The 19345-nt window shown below is 37.4% G+C and overlaps 1 protein-coding gene across 1 annotated transcript; it reads left to right on the top strand.

Annotated features, from left to right (window-relative positions):
* The first annotated feature begins 487 nt into the window (after positions 1-487).
* On the top strand, positions 488-19060 carry gch1 (GTP cyclohydrolase 1). Its single transcript, XM_015013873.2, has 6 exons — positions 488-1023; positions 7153-7262; positions 11116-11171; positions 14506-14537; positions 14781-14865; positions 15918-19060. Exons 1-6 carry the CDS (start codon positions 666-668, stop codon positions 16042-16044), a joined length of 768 nt encoding a protein of 255 aa, XP_014869359.1. The 5' UTR covers positions 488-665; the 3' UTR covers positions 16045-19060.
* The last annotated feature ends 285 nt before the right edge of the window (positions 19061-19345 follow it).

Raw genomic sequence — 19345 nt, 5'->3', positions numbered from 1 at the left:
GAGAAAAATTCTGATTTCCTAGAAAAAAATGAAATTTTCAAAAAGAATTTTTGTTTTTAATTTTAGTTTAAAATGCCAAAAATTTGCTTGAAAAAACTGACATTCTGAGATTAATCTCCAACATTTACTAGAAAATAATCAAGAAAATTTGATATTTTAGAAGTCAAGAAAATTATGGAAAACTCAGAAATTTTAGATTAATCTCCATTTTCTAGAAAAAAACTCGGAAATTTCCCCTTGAAAAGACAAAAATTTGTTTGGAAAGATTAATCTCCAACATCTTCTAGAATAAATAACATTTTAGGTTTTAAAAGTCATTATAAAAAGTGACAAATTCTGAGTTTCACAAAGCAAAGATTTTTGACTTGAAACTGAAATTAGTTTTTTTTTTTAATGTTTTTCTAAGAACCTTAGTGATGACGAATTTGTTAGCTCCTCCCCCTCCTAATCTCCTCAGCCAATAGGACCGCTCCCTGGATTATCCGGCCGTTATAAATCCGGTGCTGAAGCTGAGCGGTTCACTTTCTCACCTGGAACGCCCATCTGTTAAACTCCAGAACTGGTCCTGACTGGTTCGTCAGGTTCTGAGCTCGCATCTGGTTAAAAAGAAAAGAAAAGAAAAGAAACTGGTTAAACGGGCGGATCTTAAGGAAGCAGAAAGCGGGATGGAGCACTCTAAAAAGACGAAGTACAGCTCGGGAGACAGGAAGGACTCCCCCGCGGACGGCGGCGCCGTCCTCAACGGACACTTTGACGGGATGGTGAAGCGGCCGGCGGTCGCCTCGCCGGCGGCGGAGCCCGGCTCCCACCGGGCGACCAGCTCGGTGATGGAGAGCTGGAAGGAGGAGCGGACCCGGAGCCTGGAGGACAACGAGATGAGCCTGCCGTCGCTGGCCGCTGCCTACACCACCATCCTGCGGGGGCTCGGGGAGGACCCGCAGCGGCAGGGGCTCCTGAAGACTCCCTGGAGGGCCGCCACCGCCATGCAGTTCTTCACCAAGGGATACCAGGAGAAAATTATCGGTGAGTTTGTTTTAAAACCCACAGAGCTACTCAGAGGAGTCCGGGATTTGTCCTGCCAGGTGTGAAGCAGCAACAGGTGTGAAGCAGCTCTGAAAAACTCTTCAATATGTGAGATGCGTCATAATTTGGTCATTTTTGTTTTTCATGATCACTTAATGACCCATTTAGTGTTTGTGAGCAGAGATGAATGGAAGAGTGTGGAGCTAAAATGTGATCGAGTGCTCTATGGCATGCCGTTGTAACATAAAATCAACTGCACTTCAGTTCCACTTCAGGTTTGTGGCTAAAGCAGACCGTTTTGACATATAATTTGAGAGATCTTAAATTATTCCGACTAGGATAAACGACGTCATAATTACCACTTATTTCTATGGAGACTTCAATTCAAGATATCTGAAACGTAAATTTAAAAAAATATACCATTAAATTATGTATAGTCATAAAGTAAATTTAAGATCTGAGATTTTGTTCTGTCTAATCATAATTGTAATTAAATATAGCTTAAATATATTTTCAGACAGAAGATTCAGAGATTAGACAAGAGCAAATTAAATTCTAGTTATCTTAAAAGCAAAAAATAAAAATAAAATTAAGATTGCTTTCAGTGTGAATCTGTCAGTAATGTGGGTTTAATTCAGTTAATAAGAATTTAATAAAGTATAATGGACGTCCTCTTCCAAAAAACGCTTCAGTTGACCTATGAGAGACTTTCCCCTGAATCAATGAAACGGTTGTTTGATTTGGGGGAAAAGCCTCTCAGCCGTATAACACTAAACAAACTGGTCTGCTGAAACCCATCAGCGCAGCCTTGAGTTCCTGTTGTTCAAGCTGATTTTTATTTAAATGTACCCTCTATGCATTATGTAAAATGTGCTTAGTGCATTACAATAAATTCCTGTTAAGTCTTGTGAAATAACAACAAAACTTGAGCAAAAGTCTGAGTTCTTAATCAGATTAGATGAACTTTCAACCTAAATCCACCCTCTGCTCCATAATTACTTAGCTTTGTTTCTTTTGTGTTTTAATCCTTTTTCAGCTCGATTAAAACCACTGAACTCAAAGGATTAAGAAAAACATCAAATTTTAACCACTTCACTCTAATGCAGAGGTTCCCAAACTGTGGGGCGCTGGAAGCCGTCTGGATGAAAAAAAAACAAAACATGAACACTGTATGCGCTGGGTTTTTACCTTAGAATGGCCAACTCTCTGTTATTCCTTTGTCAATTTGATACAGTAGAGGCTTCCACACTTCCCATATCTGTGTCCTCTGTCACTTTTATCAGCAGTTAAAACTGTTTAATCCGTTGTTAACATGTTGTAACCTGTTTTTCCGAGCCGCCTTTAAACGCAACATGAGCGCTACGACGCTCGCGCTGGGTTTACACCTGTGACGGACACCTGCTGCTGCTGGGCGGAGCTACGTAGGTTTGTGTTAGAATCACGGCAGCAAACCAGCAAAACGCAAAGAACTTTTCACAGTTTTTCCCTCCAAACTAACCGACTGAGTTGAGTGAAGCTGTTGGATGCAGGTAATGTTAGCTAAAAGATGACTAGCTAACATCAATACAGAACCTTAAGCTTAACAAGTACCTTGTAGGCTATCGATGTTGGTGTCTATTTTCAGCTACGTACATTCATTTTGCCCCCCCAAAAATCGATGCCCCCCGTCACACGCGTCGTTTCAACCAGACAGCCATTTGTAATCCATGGGGGGCAGAAAATGTTTGGAAACCACTGGGGGGGGCGCAGAAGAAAAAGTTTGAGTTACAAATGTTGGCATGAATGAGATGCAATAAAATCCAGACTCCTGCTGTTTTCACACCTGATAATCTGGTAGATTCGGTTCGATCGGGGAACAAAACTGCAACATTTGCTACATTTTCAGCTGCTGCAGTTCTCAAAACGGACCCAGACCTTTTGACAAACCTGTTCCCCTCCTCGCCTGTGGGGGCGCTGCACCAAGAATCACTGAAGAAGACATTAAGCACAACTTCCTTCTTCATGAAATGTAAACAAAACTGGAGCCGCGTCAGATTTTGGCGGTTGTAACATTTGTATTTTCTCTTTGGAAAAAGAGACATTTCTACGGAAAAGGATTAGGACCACTGGGAAAATAAACTTTTTTATTTTTTATTTATTTTTATTTTTTTTATCTTTTTCCAGTGGCCCTAATCCTCTTCTGTACATTTCTCCCATAGACTAGCGCTTTGTTAGGCTTAATTTACCCAGAATTCCCTGGGCTGCAGTCCGCTTCCTGTTTTTGGAGCGGTCTCCGATTCGTTTGGCACCAGAGCTCAACCGAACCGAGACCGAGGTTTGCAGACGGACCAGAGTTCGAACCGGACTTTCTAAACAAACTCTGACAGTATTCCTACGTTTCCCAGAATGCTGTGCGGTTCTGGATTGGAGTTCAGTGAATAATTTATATTTTGAATATTCTGTCAGATCTGATGTATTATCTATTGGTATTGATTGTCCATTCCAGTATATTTTGGTTTATTGTCCAGCTCTGGCTTAAACACTGCAAACACAAAATATTACCAGGTACTTTTAGTCCCGTTTCTCTTGAAAATACCTGAAATAAAGGAAAACTAACTTACAAGTAACATTTCAGAGGATATAAGAAGTTGTTTTAGGATAAATAATTATTTTATATTGATGGAAAACTTCTAGTTCCACTGGCAAAATAATAAAACATGTTTCCCATATTACAAGAACTTTTTCATCAATATTAATAAATTATTGACTTAAAACCAGCCCCTATGTCTTCCTTAAAAGCTACTTACTTTTTCCTTATTTCAAGTGTACTAAGACATTTGCACTAGGAACTGGACCAAAAACGTGGTATTATTTAGTGTTTTTGCAGAGTAACGGCATCGGGCCGGGGTTGTTGGGTCCAACTGGGAGGACTTCTCAGTGCTCTACGGAGTGGCTGGAGTTGGGGATCTGCCCCCTCACAGCCCCATCTGGACATAGTTTTGCTGTCATGGGTGGGGGGTTGTTGTGTGTTTAGAAGCTATAAAGAAAGGAATGCGTTGGCTGGAAATATGCGCTGCAAGAAAAGCAGGTGATTCTTTTTTTCCTGTCTCATGTCACCTGAAAGCCTGAAGCGGCTCTTGGACGGGTCAGAAGGTGATGCAGGTAATGATGGCTGCGTTTGTCCGCTGTCATCAAGATGGAGGCGGCGCACCTCCTTCCTGCTGATAGGCTGCGGCTGGAGCCTCCCCTCCTCTTGTTGGGAGGTAAAGAACAACTGAAAACACGCAGAGATGTTTCTGAAGATTGTTTTTACGTAAAACGTCACGTTCTGATGTTTGGTCAAAGGTTAAACCCTCCTGTTTCAGCTGCAGGACTTAAAGAGGAAAATTCAGCTAAAATAGAAAAATACATAGAAAAATAAAAATATTCTAAATGCAAAATATTAATAAATTGCTCTGGATTTTATCAGATTAATGGTTTAATACGTTTCCTGACAAAACATATTATTAGTGAGAAAATTAGAACAAAGTTTATTTTACTTCAGAATTTATATTTATGATCCTTCACTGCAAAAACATAAAATCTTACCAAGTATTTTGTGAAAATATTTTCGTTTTGCCTTATTTCAAGCAAACTAACTTACAAGTAACTTTTCATTAAGACATCTGAGGTTGTTTTAACTCAATAACGCCTTAATATTTATTTTAAAAAGTAATGGTTGGAAAATTATTTCACTTATAAAATTGGACAAATTTATTATTAGTGAAATAATCTGCCAGTGGAACTAGTTTTTTCAGAAATATTAAGGATTTATTCACTTAAAACAAGCTCTTGTGTCTTTCCTAAAGTTATTTGTAAGTTAGTTTTCTTACACTAAGTGCACTTAAATATTTGCACTGGAAACTCAACCAAAAATATTTGGCAATATTTTGGAGTTTTTTTTTTTTTTAGCAGTTTTGTGTTGTTTATCACATAAAATCCCAATAAAATACATTTTGTTTGGTTTAATTTTAAAGTCCAAGATGTTTTTTGTTTTGTAGAATATTTGTAAAAAATAAAAATAATGAAGCAATTATCTTGCCAATAAATAAAAGGAGTTTCCCTCACTTCCACTAACACACTGGAAAGAATAAACACCTTTAACTCTTATTTATATGATTGTTTTTTTACATTTATTTAAAATGAGAGATTAATGAAAAGTAAATATGTTTTTATATTCTTGTTCACAATAAGAACTTTAACATATTTAAAGCTTAGGTTAATCTCAGTCCTCTGTGTGTAAATATAGAGGAAGTTGGTGAGATTTGATGTTCAAACATCGGCTGTCGTCAGAGCGGATCGTTGACCCGGGACTGAATCTGTGACGCAATGACCAGACAGACTTCTGTTTGGTTCTGGCTGCTTGTTTGGACTCGCTGCCCTTCTCTGAAACAAATTTAGACCCAAGCAGACACTTCCCTGATTGGGTTACACCATTGATAAAAATCTGACTCATAAATGGAGCACATAAAACCCGACGTGTTTCGCTGTTTGAGCGGGAATGAATGGGAATGAATGGGTAATTGTTCCTGCTCCGTTCAGCTGGTGTTTGTCTGCTTGTGTGCAGAGATGATGGCTGATTGTGAGTAACGCTCCCATTACCCGATAAACACCTTTTCTTTCCATCACCAACCTGACTGACGCCCACTTCAGAGTCATTTATCCAGTCATCATTGACCTGACGCCATTTCCCCAGAGGATGCGAATCTGACTGAGACGCAACTTTCACCAACGAGTTAAAGACAAATAGTGCAGCAGATAATTTATTATTTCACATGCAGATACAAGATCATAACTTGGTGCATATGTTCCCAGAGGCTTGCTTTTGGGAAAAAAACAACCTTATCTACTGAAAAATTCAAGATGGTGGGCATTTTTCAAGATGGCTTCCATGGTATTCATAAAAACATTTTTGCACTAAAATTATCAATTTAAATGTGTTTGGTGTCAAATCATAATCTACACATTTTGATCAACAGAAATCAAAATTTCTTGAGCTTGTGCTTCATTTTTCTGGTGGACATTTTTCAATATGGCCGCCCTGCTTGTAATAGATTATATGTCTGTAGTTGAATAGGCACAGCTAGCCAAAAAGTTTGCTTCACTAACCACTAATTAGCTAAAGAACTATCTTAGTTATGCTAACGCTAAACTCTTAAGCACTTAAAAATAAGCAGAAGTTGGCATTGAGCCACTAAACGCAAAAAAAATTAGCAGGAGGCCAACACTAAACCGCTAAGCTATTTTTTTTTTAGTGCTAACCATTAAGACAACTGTCCCTCAATCTGTATCACACATTTTCATTTCCTTCCAGTTGACTGGAGTAAAACTATAAATGGTAAAATCCTCAGTTCCAGTGTTTCCATCTGGTTTTGCTGAAAATTATTTTAAAGTTTTATGAATAGGATGACCAAAGTCAAAACGTACGGTGACATTCGACCGCAAACCAAGATTTAAAATGAAAAGGCAAAAGCAAAGTATGTGGATTAGCAGTTTTTGCTAACAGCTGAGGACATTTGATTGTGAAATATTGTCTCTGCTACCCAGATATTGAGCTGTTGGCATACAGCAACAGTCTTCTGTCAGAGGCCTCTTCAGAACTGTTGTAAAACTGACTGCTACTGGAGCTCCTTCCTGTCAGAACTGAAATCCTCATAGGAACAGGATAAAATAAGGTTTAGGAATTAAAACGTATTACTGGGAAATATCCTAAAAATTATAATTAAACAGTTAAATATAAACCTGTTTACCTGCTGTGCTGTTTACACTCAGAGAAAAGCGTTGGAAAGTAAAGCAACAAGTCGGTGTGTTCTGTTTGTCTGACTTCACCTTTTGCAGTTCGCTCTGCCTCAAGCAGATATCCAGCCAGGAAATTAAAAAGAGCAGCGACGGTAGTGAGCTCCGCCTGTGTCGTCATGTATAGATAAAACTGTTTATTGAACAAAAAAAACGCAATAAGCCGGCGCCGAGAAGGTGAAAACGGAGCCTTAATTAGACACCGATGTCTGTCGGAGAGAATAAACAACCTGCCAACAGAACCTGGGCTGATTTTTACAAATACCAAAAACAAAACCAAAGCTGATTAAACGTCTTCCTGATGTTTGTCCACAGATGTGCTGAACGATGCGATCTTTGACGAAGACCACGACGAGATGGTGATCGTCAAAGACATCGACATGTTCTCCATGTGCGAGCACCACCTGGTGCCCATCTTTGGCCGGGTGAGCGGACAGCTGACACTCCAAACAGAAACATGAGGTTAGAAGAGCCTTTCTCCAGCGGACTTTGGGTCAGAGAAGCCGTACGCTCCTGAGTAAAATAACCTGGCAGCCATGTTTCTGATCTGTAGGAGGAAGCTGGAGTACCCAGAGAGAACCCGCTCATGTGCAGAGAGCATCAAACTCCATTTAGAAAAACCCTGAGTGGAGATTCAAACCCGTCATCTTCTTTTTGAAAACCAACAGTGCTACAAACCGTCCCATTGAGCCAAAACACTTCAAAATGGGAAAGGCAAGAAAACATGGCATTCACATGAGGCAGGATGTCTGTTAATGTTCAGTCAGGAAATGGACTTTCCTTCATAAATGTATTTGAAACCCCAGAACATTTTGGATAAAACCTGCTCTGTCAGATTTAAAGTCGTTTGGGTTGTGTAGGATGGTACAAGCGTGAGCCGCAAGGAAAAGTTAAAACATTAAAGGGGAACTAAATTAAAATTCACACTTCACATGTTTGAGTGATTTGCTTCAGATTTGGGTCTAAGCTGCTTCTGAAAAAAGCCCAAGTGCATAAAAAAATCACCCAGCCGTTTTCTAACAATCAGTTAATGCCGTTTGATGTCTGGAAAATGTTTCAAAAACCTCCCGAAAAGTCACATTCCACAGGGACTGCCGTTGCCTAGCAACCCCAGCAAAGCCCAACCCTGTTACCTAGCAACCCAAACTGAGCTCCAGCATGTTTGGTCAGCTGGTTTTACCACTGTATGCGCTGCACAATGGCTGCTGGAAAAGACAAGTGTCTAGTTGATTTACTATCCAAAGTTGATGTGTTCTTGTTGGTTGTGCAGGAGGCTCCACTTCTGCTTTTCAAAGATGTACGGTTGTTTAATTGCTCATCTGTTTGCAGCCATTTTCTCGTGCGAATGTAAACGTTGAGTTGGGGGGCGTGGCCAGAAGCGGTTTATTTGGATTTAAAGTGACAAGACGCCCTAAAAGAAGCTCATTTTCAAAGGAGCAGAATAAAATCTCATTATCTATGAATGATTTTGTCAAAAATGTAATGAACATGTTCTGTGTAGCCCATAGACCTATCCTAAACCTGGAAGAATAATAGTTCTCCTTTATAACATGGAGGTATGAGTGTCACTCTGGCTTCATGAATGGAAGCTGAGTTAGCGAGCTTTGCTTTAAGTGCAGAACAGAAAATCTTTGTCTCAAACAGAAACATCTGAGCAGATGCTAATCTTAACCCAACTCTGTGTTTGTCTGGAGGCCGCCGGTCTGAGCAGCACAGAACATGAGAAACAATCAGATTAGCTGAGATCTGTTTATCTTCAGCCTTCACATCATTACCATCCACTAAACCCTGACGAAGCGCCTCATCCTCCGCTTCTTTCTGCTTTCCATCCCTCCATCTTCACCTGCTGCTCACAACAATGGCCGACTGCAGCTGATCCTTTTCTTTCCACTGCTGTCAATGGGGTCTGGTGATGGCTGGGAAGCACATAAACACACGTTTGTTCAAGTCTATAAAGCTCCTCATCCTTCACCCCATCATCATCATCAGCCGGCGCCACCGGGTTTTTTTTTTTTAACCGTTTGAGGCGTTTTATTGCAGGTTGTCATTTGTTTGCAGTTGGCAAAGACATTTTATCACCTGTTCTAGGAGCAGGTGATAAACTTTGAGGTAACATTACACAAAAATAAGATACAGAATTAGGCACTTATGACACCTAATTAGGATTGAGATGGAAGGAAAAAAAGTAAATTTTGTAGGAAAAACAAAAACATTCCTGAGTTTGAAAAGTTGAAAATTTGCTAGAATTTTTTTTTTTTTTTTTTAATTACACTTTTTTCTGGGGGGGAAAAAAGTGTAAAATTTTCAAATTATTGTCTAGAAAATTTTAAGAAGTTGAAAATCTGCTTGAAAAGACTCAGAAATTTTGACATTTTTTCTAGACCATTTCTAAGATTTATTTTAAAAAATTCTGACTTTGAAAAGTGGCAAATTTACTAGAAAAACTCTAAAATTTCTGATTTCTAAAAATTTTTTTTTGAAACTCCAAAAAATATTTTTAGAAAAAAACAAGAAATCTTCTGAGATTCTCAAAATTTCAGTTTTTTTTCTAGCACAATTCCAAGGTTTCAAACTCAAATTCCAGAATTCCAGAGTTTTTGGCTGAATTTTCCTTCTGTTTCTTTGTTTACTACCAACAGTTATTGCCGTCGTTTTTGTTTTGCCCTTTGTTTTTTGTTAACTCTGAAAACATTTAGCGCGCTTCGCTTCCCCTGAATTAATTTTTCCAGATAAATTCTGACGCGTTTGTTTACTAAGCTGTTTTTGTAAATTTTAAGTTTTGAATCAACTGATAAATCTTCATAAAGTTATTCATGCTTTTATTTTGAAGACTGTCCATTTCCTGTCCTCACATTCTCTTTTAAAGAAACCTTAATGAGAAAATGTCAAGTATAGAAAAAACAAATGAATGAGATGTACAGAAAAATTGTGGTTTTCTGTTCATCCTTTTCCTAATTTCTAAGTTTATTTCAACCTGATCCGATCTAAACGTGGCTGAAAAAGAGCCTCGTCATCGTGTTTGTAAACGTAAATAAATTGAGTGAAGTAGCATTTTGTTTGATGTTTATATCAGACCGCTGCAGCTGAGCGAAGGAAGAAGAAAGACGTGGAAAAGAGAGATCGCTGCATGGTTTTTGCCGCTGCCCTTTCTCCTCTCAGTCAACAAATTGCTTCTGACATTTAAGTGAAGCTCATTGCATGTTTGTGTTTGAGTCGGAGCCTGCAGCCGTTCACAGCGGCTCTCATGCGCCGACTCCAATTCTTTTGACTTTTCCACCGGATCTGGTCTCATCTGCAGCAATCATCGCTAATAACAGCAGTAATTCAACAGTAATTCCTACGAAATAATGACCAAATGGTTTTCATTAGTTTTATACATTTTACCTCTCAGTTCAGACTTGAATACAATGCTGAAGCTCATTTCCATGCTGAGAAATATGAAATCCCTTCTGATGGATTTTAAAATGCTGTGTGGTGAGTTCAGTCTGCCTGCAATTTAAAAATACAAATTATAAATCTGAAATTATGGACAAATTGGAGTAGACATCATTTTTGCTCCAGTTCTGACCAGCATTTTTTATACTTTATATTTGCAACCTCCTCAGTAAAAAAAATACTAGTAGAGAATGGCAGCAGCAAAAAGTCTCACTTTTCTACACATTTTCAGTCTCTTTCACTCCTGAATAGTTGAACAAAACTTGTCATTTACAAATCTAAAATATTGGCAGCAGTTACACTAACTTCTGCTCCAGTTCTGACCAGCATCTGTTACAATGAAACTTTATACTCTGTTTAAACTGTAACTAAGTACAATTATTAACAAGCAACATTTTCAATTCAAAACCCTTTTTGTCATCCAATGCTGTTGGTTGCAGATGTCACTTGTGCGTCAGATTTACGAGTGTACCAGAAACAAAAATACGAAAGTTCCAGCCTTTATAAAAATGTAATTGCATTAACATTTTTATCATGTTAAAGTCAAAATTATTGCAGTAATGCCTCAGCCCTAATTTATATCAACAAGCTGCTAGCGGTGAATGGAAGAAGCTGAAAGTCTCACACGTTTTCATACTCTGTCTAGAAAAGCCTGGTGAGGAGCTGGAAACTGAACCAAAGTTTTCTGAATATTACATTTAAAGTTTATTTCACACCTGGACTTTATTAAACACTGATGATGCAGAACGTTATCTCACGATAAGATCACTGCCTTATCTTGTTGCTCCACCGATGAGAGAGAAACTGGTGTCTAGTGATAATTTACTGTTTCCCACTGTGCAGGTTCACATCGGTTACCTCCCTAACAAACGGGTTCTGGGTCTGAGCAAGCTGGCCAGGTGAGTAAACCTGACATGATGGAGAGTCTGAGCCTCTGTGCGTTTAAGCTGATTATTAAAACATCAGATCCCACTGACCCCAATACCTTCAGGCTTATTGTGCTAACACCCCGTACATGCTAACACACACACACACACACACACACACACACACACACACACACACACACACACACATTTCGGGATGCAACTCATGATTATTTTAGTAATTAACTATTCTATCAATTATTTTTGACGATTAATTGGTTAAAAATTGACACATTTGAGCCTTTATTTTTTTACACAATATTTGAAATGCATAAAAAAAATTGATTTGTAAATGAACAAAAAAGTTGCTTAATAAATTTAGTGAAGCTAAAAATGGCACTTGAGTTCTGTATTCAACAACAGTTTTTCATCTTAAATGCAAAATATTCTTTGTACAGTTTTTGCTTAATCGTCACTTTGACTGTTTGCTTTTTTTAGTCTGAATACTCCAGTTAATGATTAATCAATAATTGAACTAATTGTTAACAAATGTAGTAATTGATTAATCACAATTATTTGAATAATCATGTCAGCCCTACACACATTGTAGACAGAATTTATTTATCATGACTAAATTTGTTAATTTTTGATGATTGAACAAAAATTTAATGGATTTGTTTAGGTCGAATGTGGGATATTGTATTTCTTTTCATTCACCTGTTTTTTCTTCTTTATTCCCTCCATTAGTGTTTTGGTTTTTGCAAATTTCATATTTTCACTCATGACGTAAAAGTGAAGTTTACTACGGTTTAATTTGTTTTAATTTTTAACCAGTTTCAGGACCTGACTAGAGCCCCTCAGTGTAAATTACCTTGAGAAATAATGAGATTTTGTTATATAAAACAGGCTTTAATGTCGAAAAATGATCAAATATTAGGTTGTTCACTGTCCAGCGCTGGGCGTCTCTTAGCTCATCTTATGGATGTAACCAAGTGAGGCAAAGATTGTAGCTCGAGTTTAGCTTTTTATTCTTCTCCGCAATCTGTTTCCTCCCTAAAGAGAATCAGTTTCAGTCTGTTTACATATGACTGTCAGTCACACATAAACATGGTTATGTGAGCTGCAGCGTGAGCGTGTAAGCAGAGGAAAACACCGAATCCATAGCAACATTAAACGCTCCTCCTTCCTGTATACGTTGAGCTCTGTTCGGTTCGGTCTTGTGGCATTTGAAGGTCTGTGAGGTCCGGGTTGTCCAAAGTTCGCCCGCTCACGGAGAAGAGCAGCAGGTTGAAAGTGAAGGTCGAGTCGATTTTCCTTGGGATGCCTGGTGGCACCAAAATGGATTCATGATGTCACTGAAGGATCCGACGCTGTAAGACAGGGGTGTCAAACTCAGTTTCACCGAGGGCCACTTCAGCATATTGGCCCCCCTCAACGGGCCACATTGACGGTACAGATCAGGAGGGCATCCCTGCTAAAACACCCCAGACAAAAGGTTGACTTCCCTCATTCAGGTCTGTAGAGGCTTATAATGAGTCAGTGGTCCAGGTGTGTTAGAGAAGGAACCATCTGAAGCTGCACATGGTAGCTCTGGAAAACTAGACTTGGGCAGCCCCAGCATAAATGTATAAAAATACAATGTTAAAAATAAATTAAACACCTCATATTGTTAAATAACTGGTTTTATGTCTTGAAGTTTTAAATATTACATTTGAGTTTCCATGGATGTAAAATTGCTGCTCAGTTTAAAAATTACAATATTTAAATCAGTGTTTAAAGGTAAGCAAACAAATAATAAAAACAAGTCACATGGGCAGACATTATAGACTTTACGCAAAGATTTAGTCTCAGAGGCAACTGAAATCAATTAATTTTAAAAATCCTTTCTGAATATCATCTCATGGTCTCTGAACTAAATGCGTCTTTCTGACCGGAGCTGACGGCGTGTTGAAGAGTTATGGACAGGACGCTTTGGAGCGTCTGGTTAGGAAAGGCATTACAAACCTTTGGTTGAAATGTTTGTAGTCAATTTGTGCTCAAAACCTATTTTAAGTCAATCATTGGCCTATAAAATGCTGGGGGGCCGCATGTGGCCCACGGGCCTTGAGTTTGACATGTGCATTACGCCATTTAACTGCCAATTGGTAATTGAAGTAAAGTAGCTTCGATTTCAAAGACGCCTACATTGAAGTCGATTGGCAAATGAACCATCACAAAAGAGGAAGGCTCTTGTTGTGTCACTGCACCCCAAGATGCAGAACCTACAAAAACCGTTTCTGTCTGGTTTCGAACCAGAGACCTTTTGCATGTAAAGCAAATGTGATAACCACTACACTACAGGAACTGAACTTCTCTGCTTTGTTTCAGTTTGAGGTTCCAAAGTTGATGATGTGAGATGCAACACATGAAAATTTCAACTGAGGCTTGCACTCAGATGCCTGGATTCAGAGTACAGACCATGACACCACAGAACCCTTGTTGACCTTTAGTAAACACCTGTGATGAATAGAACATGCAAAATCTGTGTCTGTCTGGTTTCGAACCATCAACCTTTTGCGTGTGAAGCGAACATAATAACCACTACACTACAGGAACTCATGCTTTCTGCAGTGTTCCTGGTAGATGATCCACATTTTGTTAGAGACTGATGTCAACGATGGGCATGGAACAATGTCAAATACTTACAGATCCTCTCAGAGAGCACAGTAACTTGGTGAACAAACTGTCAGACTTATACTTGTGACTAATTTCACAAAATTAACACATTAAAATAAAAAATATCTCTGAAATACAATCAACACTTGAAAATTAAAAATGGTTAAAAAATACAATCAACACTTCAAAATACAAAATCTCTGGAAAATAAAATATTATGTATGTTGTTTTGAAAAACATTAGAATATAAGCACTTTTATCAAATCTACATTGTGGTAAGATCATGTAAGTTCTTCTTAAATCCATGGAAACTCAACAGTTTGTAAGGTAGGTGAGTTAGCTCAGCGGGTTAGAGCACTGTGCTGGTAATCCTGAGGTCATCGGTTCAAACCCTGTATGGGGCAATTCAGGTGCAAGGTCTTTCAATCAACACTTCAAAATAAATAAGGGTTCAAAAATAAAATCAACACTTCAAAATAAAATCAAGGGTTCAAAAATACAATCCACACTTCAAAAATAAATAATGGTTCAGAAATAAAATCAACACTTTTTTAAACTTTAAAATATTCTTTGACATTTTTGTGGCTGTATTAAATATTCTATTTAGGTGTATAAATATGATGAAAATAAAAATAAACCTTTCATCATCACCGATTTATCGGCTATAGTTAAATAACCAAATGATTTATTGACCTTTCTTCTTTCCTCTTAGGATTGTTGAAATCTACAGCCGTCGACTACAAGGTGCTTTTATTTACATGTTTATCTCTGTTATTTTGACTTTTAAACTAATAAAATTAGTAGTTATTAAATCATTTAATAATTACTTGCAAGCATTATTTATAATACTCTTCTATTGTGTTATGGTCTGTGATAACCGATCAATTGGATAAAAAAAATTGGCACATTTGTAGATTTTTCATTTACCAAAGTTGAGATCCTGTTGTCCTTGATGTTTGTTTCTCCGTTTGTCTCTTGCTTCCCCAGTTCAGGAGAGGTTGACCAAACAGATTGCCGTTGCCATCACCGAGGCCCTGCAGCCCACTGGGGTCGGAGTCGTTGTCGAGGCAACGTATGTATCTCTCTACGGACGCAGAAACTTTATTAATTTAGTTACGTTTAAACCATAATCTTCAACTTTATATGATGGACCAAACGCGCTTTCTGACTGCAGCCTGCAGTTTGTATTCACAAACACCAGAGGGCGCTCCTCTCCTTGCTTACTCAGATAATGGTCATGTTGAAATCAGGATTTTTACAGTCAGAAGTCACAGATGATTACAACAATAAATTATTTTATGAACTTATGGAGAAATCTGCAGGCTGCATTAGTTTTTATTTCTATTTGTACAGTTATCTCTAATCTTGCTTTAAAGAAAAACATCCGTCTCTTTCCAGCTGAAAAGTTGTAAAAACACAAAATCTTACCGAATTTTTGGTCTAGTTTGTAGTGAAAATATCTTAGTTTTATCTTATTTAAAAAATACTATCTTACAAGAAAATTTTCAGAAAGATATAGCTTATTGTTTTAAGTCAATAATTCCTAAATATTGATTAAAAAAAGTTAGTTCCACTGGCAAATTATTTCATTTATAACAATATAATTTCCTCATGTTGTTATGTATTATGTTATGTTTGGCCGCTTCTCTGATTTTAGCTGTTTAAAATGTGAATATTCAGATTCAAGTAGGTAATTATTTTAGTAATCGATTATTCCATCAATTATACTGATTTAACGATTAATTGATTACTAAATTAGTTGACATTATTTCAATAATGTCATGATTAAAAACCAATTAATCATGATTAACCCTAGACTCAAGCAATAAGTCTGTTAGCCATTAATCAATCATTAAATTAGTTGCCAATTATTTCAGTAATTGATTAATCACAATTAATATAATTAACCATTTCAGCCCTGGACTCAAATAATAAGTCTGTTTACTCCAGTTAGTGATTAATTGATTACTAAATTAGTTGACGATTATCTCAGTAACTATTATTAATCGTTTCCAGACTCACCGGCTGCGGCGGCCATCTTGGCCTGCGTTGGCCTTTCTGCAGGTTTAAATGTTGTTCTGTGTGTTTCTTGACGTAACGGCGCCGTTCCGCTCGTCTCTTCAGCCACATGTGCATGGTGATGCGAGGCGTCCAGAAGATGAACAGTAAAACTGTCACCAGCACCATGCTGGGCGTCTTCAGGGAAGACCCGAAAACCCGCGACGAGTTCCTGACCCTCATCCGAAGCTGAAGACGAAGAACCTCCTCTTCCTCCTGTTGCCTGGGGTTACCTCCACCTGCTCGGCCCACCTGCCGTGCCGCTGTGTGTGTGTGTGTGTGTGTGTGTGTTTCCGTCTCACCGAAGGCAGTGAAAGGTGTTTGCTCCATGTTATTGTTCACTCTGATGACCCGATGAGCCGGAGCGTCGCCTCCAGGCCGCTGACTGACCCGATTATTCTCAGATTTTACCCTGTAGGTTTTTTTGTTCGCCGGCCACCAGACACTTGAGCTTTTCCTGAAAACTGGTCCTGAGAACAATTAATTAATTAATTTTTTTTTTGCATAATTTTGACGTAATCTATTCATATTTGTCTGTTGTTCCTGTAAGAAACGTTTTATTTTGTTTTGTAAACATCAAAATTGCAGTTTTAAGTCCTGAATGTAAATTCAGGAATCGTCACTGAGGGCATTTCATAAAGTTTTAAAGAACACATTCAAGTTTTTGAATAATCGACATAAAAAGTCACATATAAAAATATTTCAATAAACCAATACATAAGCAGATTAACAATAACTTTCAAAGTAGAAAAACACCTTTAATCTGAACATTTCAAGATGCACCAACAGTGCTTGGATCATCTACACTGGTAGGAACAAAAAAAAAGACAAAACAACTGATTTTAAATGAAAATATTAATAAATCTTAAATAGAATATTTACTGACAACATAAAATAACTGTAGCTCTGACACTTTAATCATATCTAAAACTATTGCTGTTTACTTGTAGCTTTAAGACCTAGTCATAATTTTTAGCATGCTACATGCTAGTTTTATGCTAACTAACTACACTACATGCTAATTTAGTTCAATATTGACTGTTCTGCTTGCTAATTATGTTGATTTCATTTAGCTTAATGCTGTTTATAGCTAAAAAAGACCTTTTAACATGAACATTTTTAAATAATGAGCCAACAGGCCTTAAAACATCCACATCAGTACAAACCTGCTGGCAGTGAACAATTAACAAAAACAAAACTGTTGATTTTAAATTAAACTTATCCATTAAAATATAAATCTATGACCTTCTATATTTATAGAGTATTGCTATGTTTATTTGTAGCATGCTACATGCTAATCATGCTAGCTGCTAACTACATTACATTCTAATTTAGTTCAATGTTGACTGTGCTGCTTGTTAATTATGCTAATTTTAATTAGCTTAATGCTATCCTACATGACAATTAAGGTACATGCTAGTTATGCTAATGTGAGCAATGCTACAAGAAAAGTATGCTAAAGTTTTTACCATGGGCCAATTTTTTTTACAATTATTTCCATCCATCCATTTTATATACATTATATTTGAAAATAATTTTAAAAAAGTTGTTGTGTCCTTGGATTAGACCCTTCTCCCTGGTGGTCAGAGGGCTACTTCTGTCAAAGCTCCCTCTCCCAGGGCTACAATGTAGCTTACCACCATCAGTGTATGAATATGTGTGTGTGTGAATGAATGACTGAATGTAATGTTGAGCGCTTTCTAGTCCTCTGGACTAGATAAAAGTTGCACAAGTACAGGTCACTTACCATTTGTCTGGAATTTTGCACGTGTATTTTCATCAACAAGAGCAGGATGTGAGTCACATTTGGTTTTCTTTTTGGCCAAATTTAATAAATGGCTACGCCCAATCTGGTTTTCAATTAACATATGATGTCATCGTCATATTTACTTTCAAATTAAATGAAAAAAATAAAAATAACAAAAGATAAATACTTTGTGTTGAACCTTACATTCTCCATTTTATGATTTTTATTTGTATTTTTTTCAATGCCTCCCATCATTAAAATTTCACCCTACCCCAAACATTTTCTTTTACATGTTTATCTGTATCGACTGCCTGAGTTAGCAAACCAAATTTAAACCATCCTTGAATTGTGGTCAAGGGCCACACAAAATCATCACAAGGGCAGAAAATGGCCTGCGAGCCACACATTGGACATCCCTGAATCAAGTAGATAAAAATAAACATTTTGTCATCTATAACAGCTTCCATGATGACTTTCTAAAAGTGATCAGTGCAAATAATTCAGTTAAAATCTATTTTGCAACGTACCTTTGAAACGGTTCAACTTCAGCTGATTACCTGCTGCTACAAGCTAATTTCTATATCAGCGTCAGAACGTCGTCTCACAGTAATCTTTAAAATCCCATAGATGATGTTGAGAAGACGAGCCACCTAACTTCCGAAATGTCTGATGTTTTAAATTCCCCGGGGATTTTTATTAAGGTTAAAAACCGCAGCAATTATCTCCGGGTGTTAGCATTAGCACGTTCAGGTGCTCCCATTGTTTTATGGTCTATTTATAAGCTAACTGTGCTACATGCTAATTTCTAAATTTAGCATCAGGACGCGCTTTGGTCACAGTGGTATCTAAATAAATATAGAAAGCTATCCATTTTTTTAAATTAAAAAATGTTATTCTGAGAAAAGCATTGTAATTTCCTGCCTATTTATATCTTTTTATTTTTACACATTTAATAGGCTACCATGGCTCTGTCGATCCCCCCTTTGTTTCTTTACACTTTATAAACCTCATCTCTAAACAAAAGCTCAATTGTTAGAACAAAAGCAATTTTTAAAGTCAAGCTTGTAAAAGAAAGATATCTGAATCCTTGTTGGAACCAACATTTTCCCTTGAAACATTTTTTTATTCCTTTGTGAGGAACTGCCTTTATCTGCCAACCAGCCTCTGGATTTAAACCAAAACAGATATTTTATGTCCATGAAAGGTTTATTAAATGTATTTGTATGTATGTGTGTGTTTTCTTCTGTTTCCATCCTGGTAGATGGACACTGTGAAGACCAGTTTGTTTTGTGTCTTTGCACACCAGTGCATCATGATGTCCGCTGTCTGGTTTTAATGGTGTAACTGGAAGATGAATGCTAAGAAGGAAAAAAAACGCTTTAACTGTTTCTGTGGCCTTGTTTATTTGTTGTGCTCATTTTAAAGACTTTTTAATCAAAGATAATAAAAGTATGTGACAGCAGAGTGTGTGTTTTATTATGACTCTTTTTATTCCTGATTTACATGTTAAGTTTGTGAAATAAATTACTGTTTGAATTTGTTGTAAATGTAAGATGTTTGCTTAGAGCTGACACACAGGTGTTGTAAACGCACTGCTGCCTTCTTGTGGTCAAAATCAAAACCACAGCTGAGATGTTTTCTCAGGTTTCAACATTTGAGTGTGTTATGTCTTTAATGAAGAGATATATTTCTAATTTCCAAAGGATTTCTTGAACAAATCAAGATGTTCTGAATGTTTCGTTGCAGA

The sequence above is a fragment of the Poecilia mexicana genome, unplaced genomic scaffold (genome assembly GCF_051168715.1).
Source record: "Poecilia mexicana isolate PSO_F unplaced genomic scaffold, ASM5116871v1 scaffold_3, whole genome shotgun sequence".
Lineage (NCBI taxonomy): Eukaryota > Metazoa > Chordata > Actinopteri > Cyprinodontiformes > Poeciliidae > Poecilia > Poecilia mexicana.
This window is presented reverse-complemented; position numbering and strand designations above follow the sequence as displayed.

Excerpts from the sequence above, each read along its gene's own strand:
- gch1 (XM_015013873.2), top strand. The coding sequence starts at position 666 with ATGGAGCACTCTAAAAAGACGAAGTACAGCTCGGGAGACAGGAAGGAC. Across the intron at positions 11,172-14,505 it reads GGTCTGAGCAAGCTGGCCAG|GATTGTTGAAATCTACAGCC; the intron begins GTGAGTAAACCT and ends CTTTCCTCTTAG. Across the intron at positions 14,538-14,780 it reads CTACAGCCGTCGACTACAAG|TTCAGGAGAGGTTGACCAAA; the intron begins GTGCTTTTATTT and ends TTGCTTCCCCAG.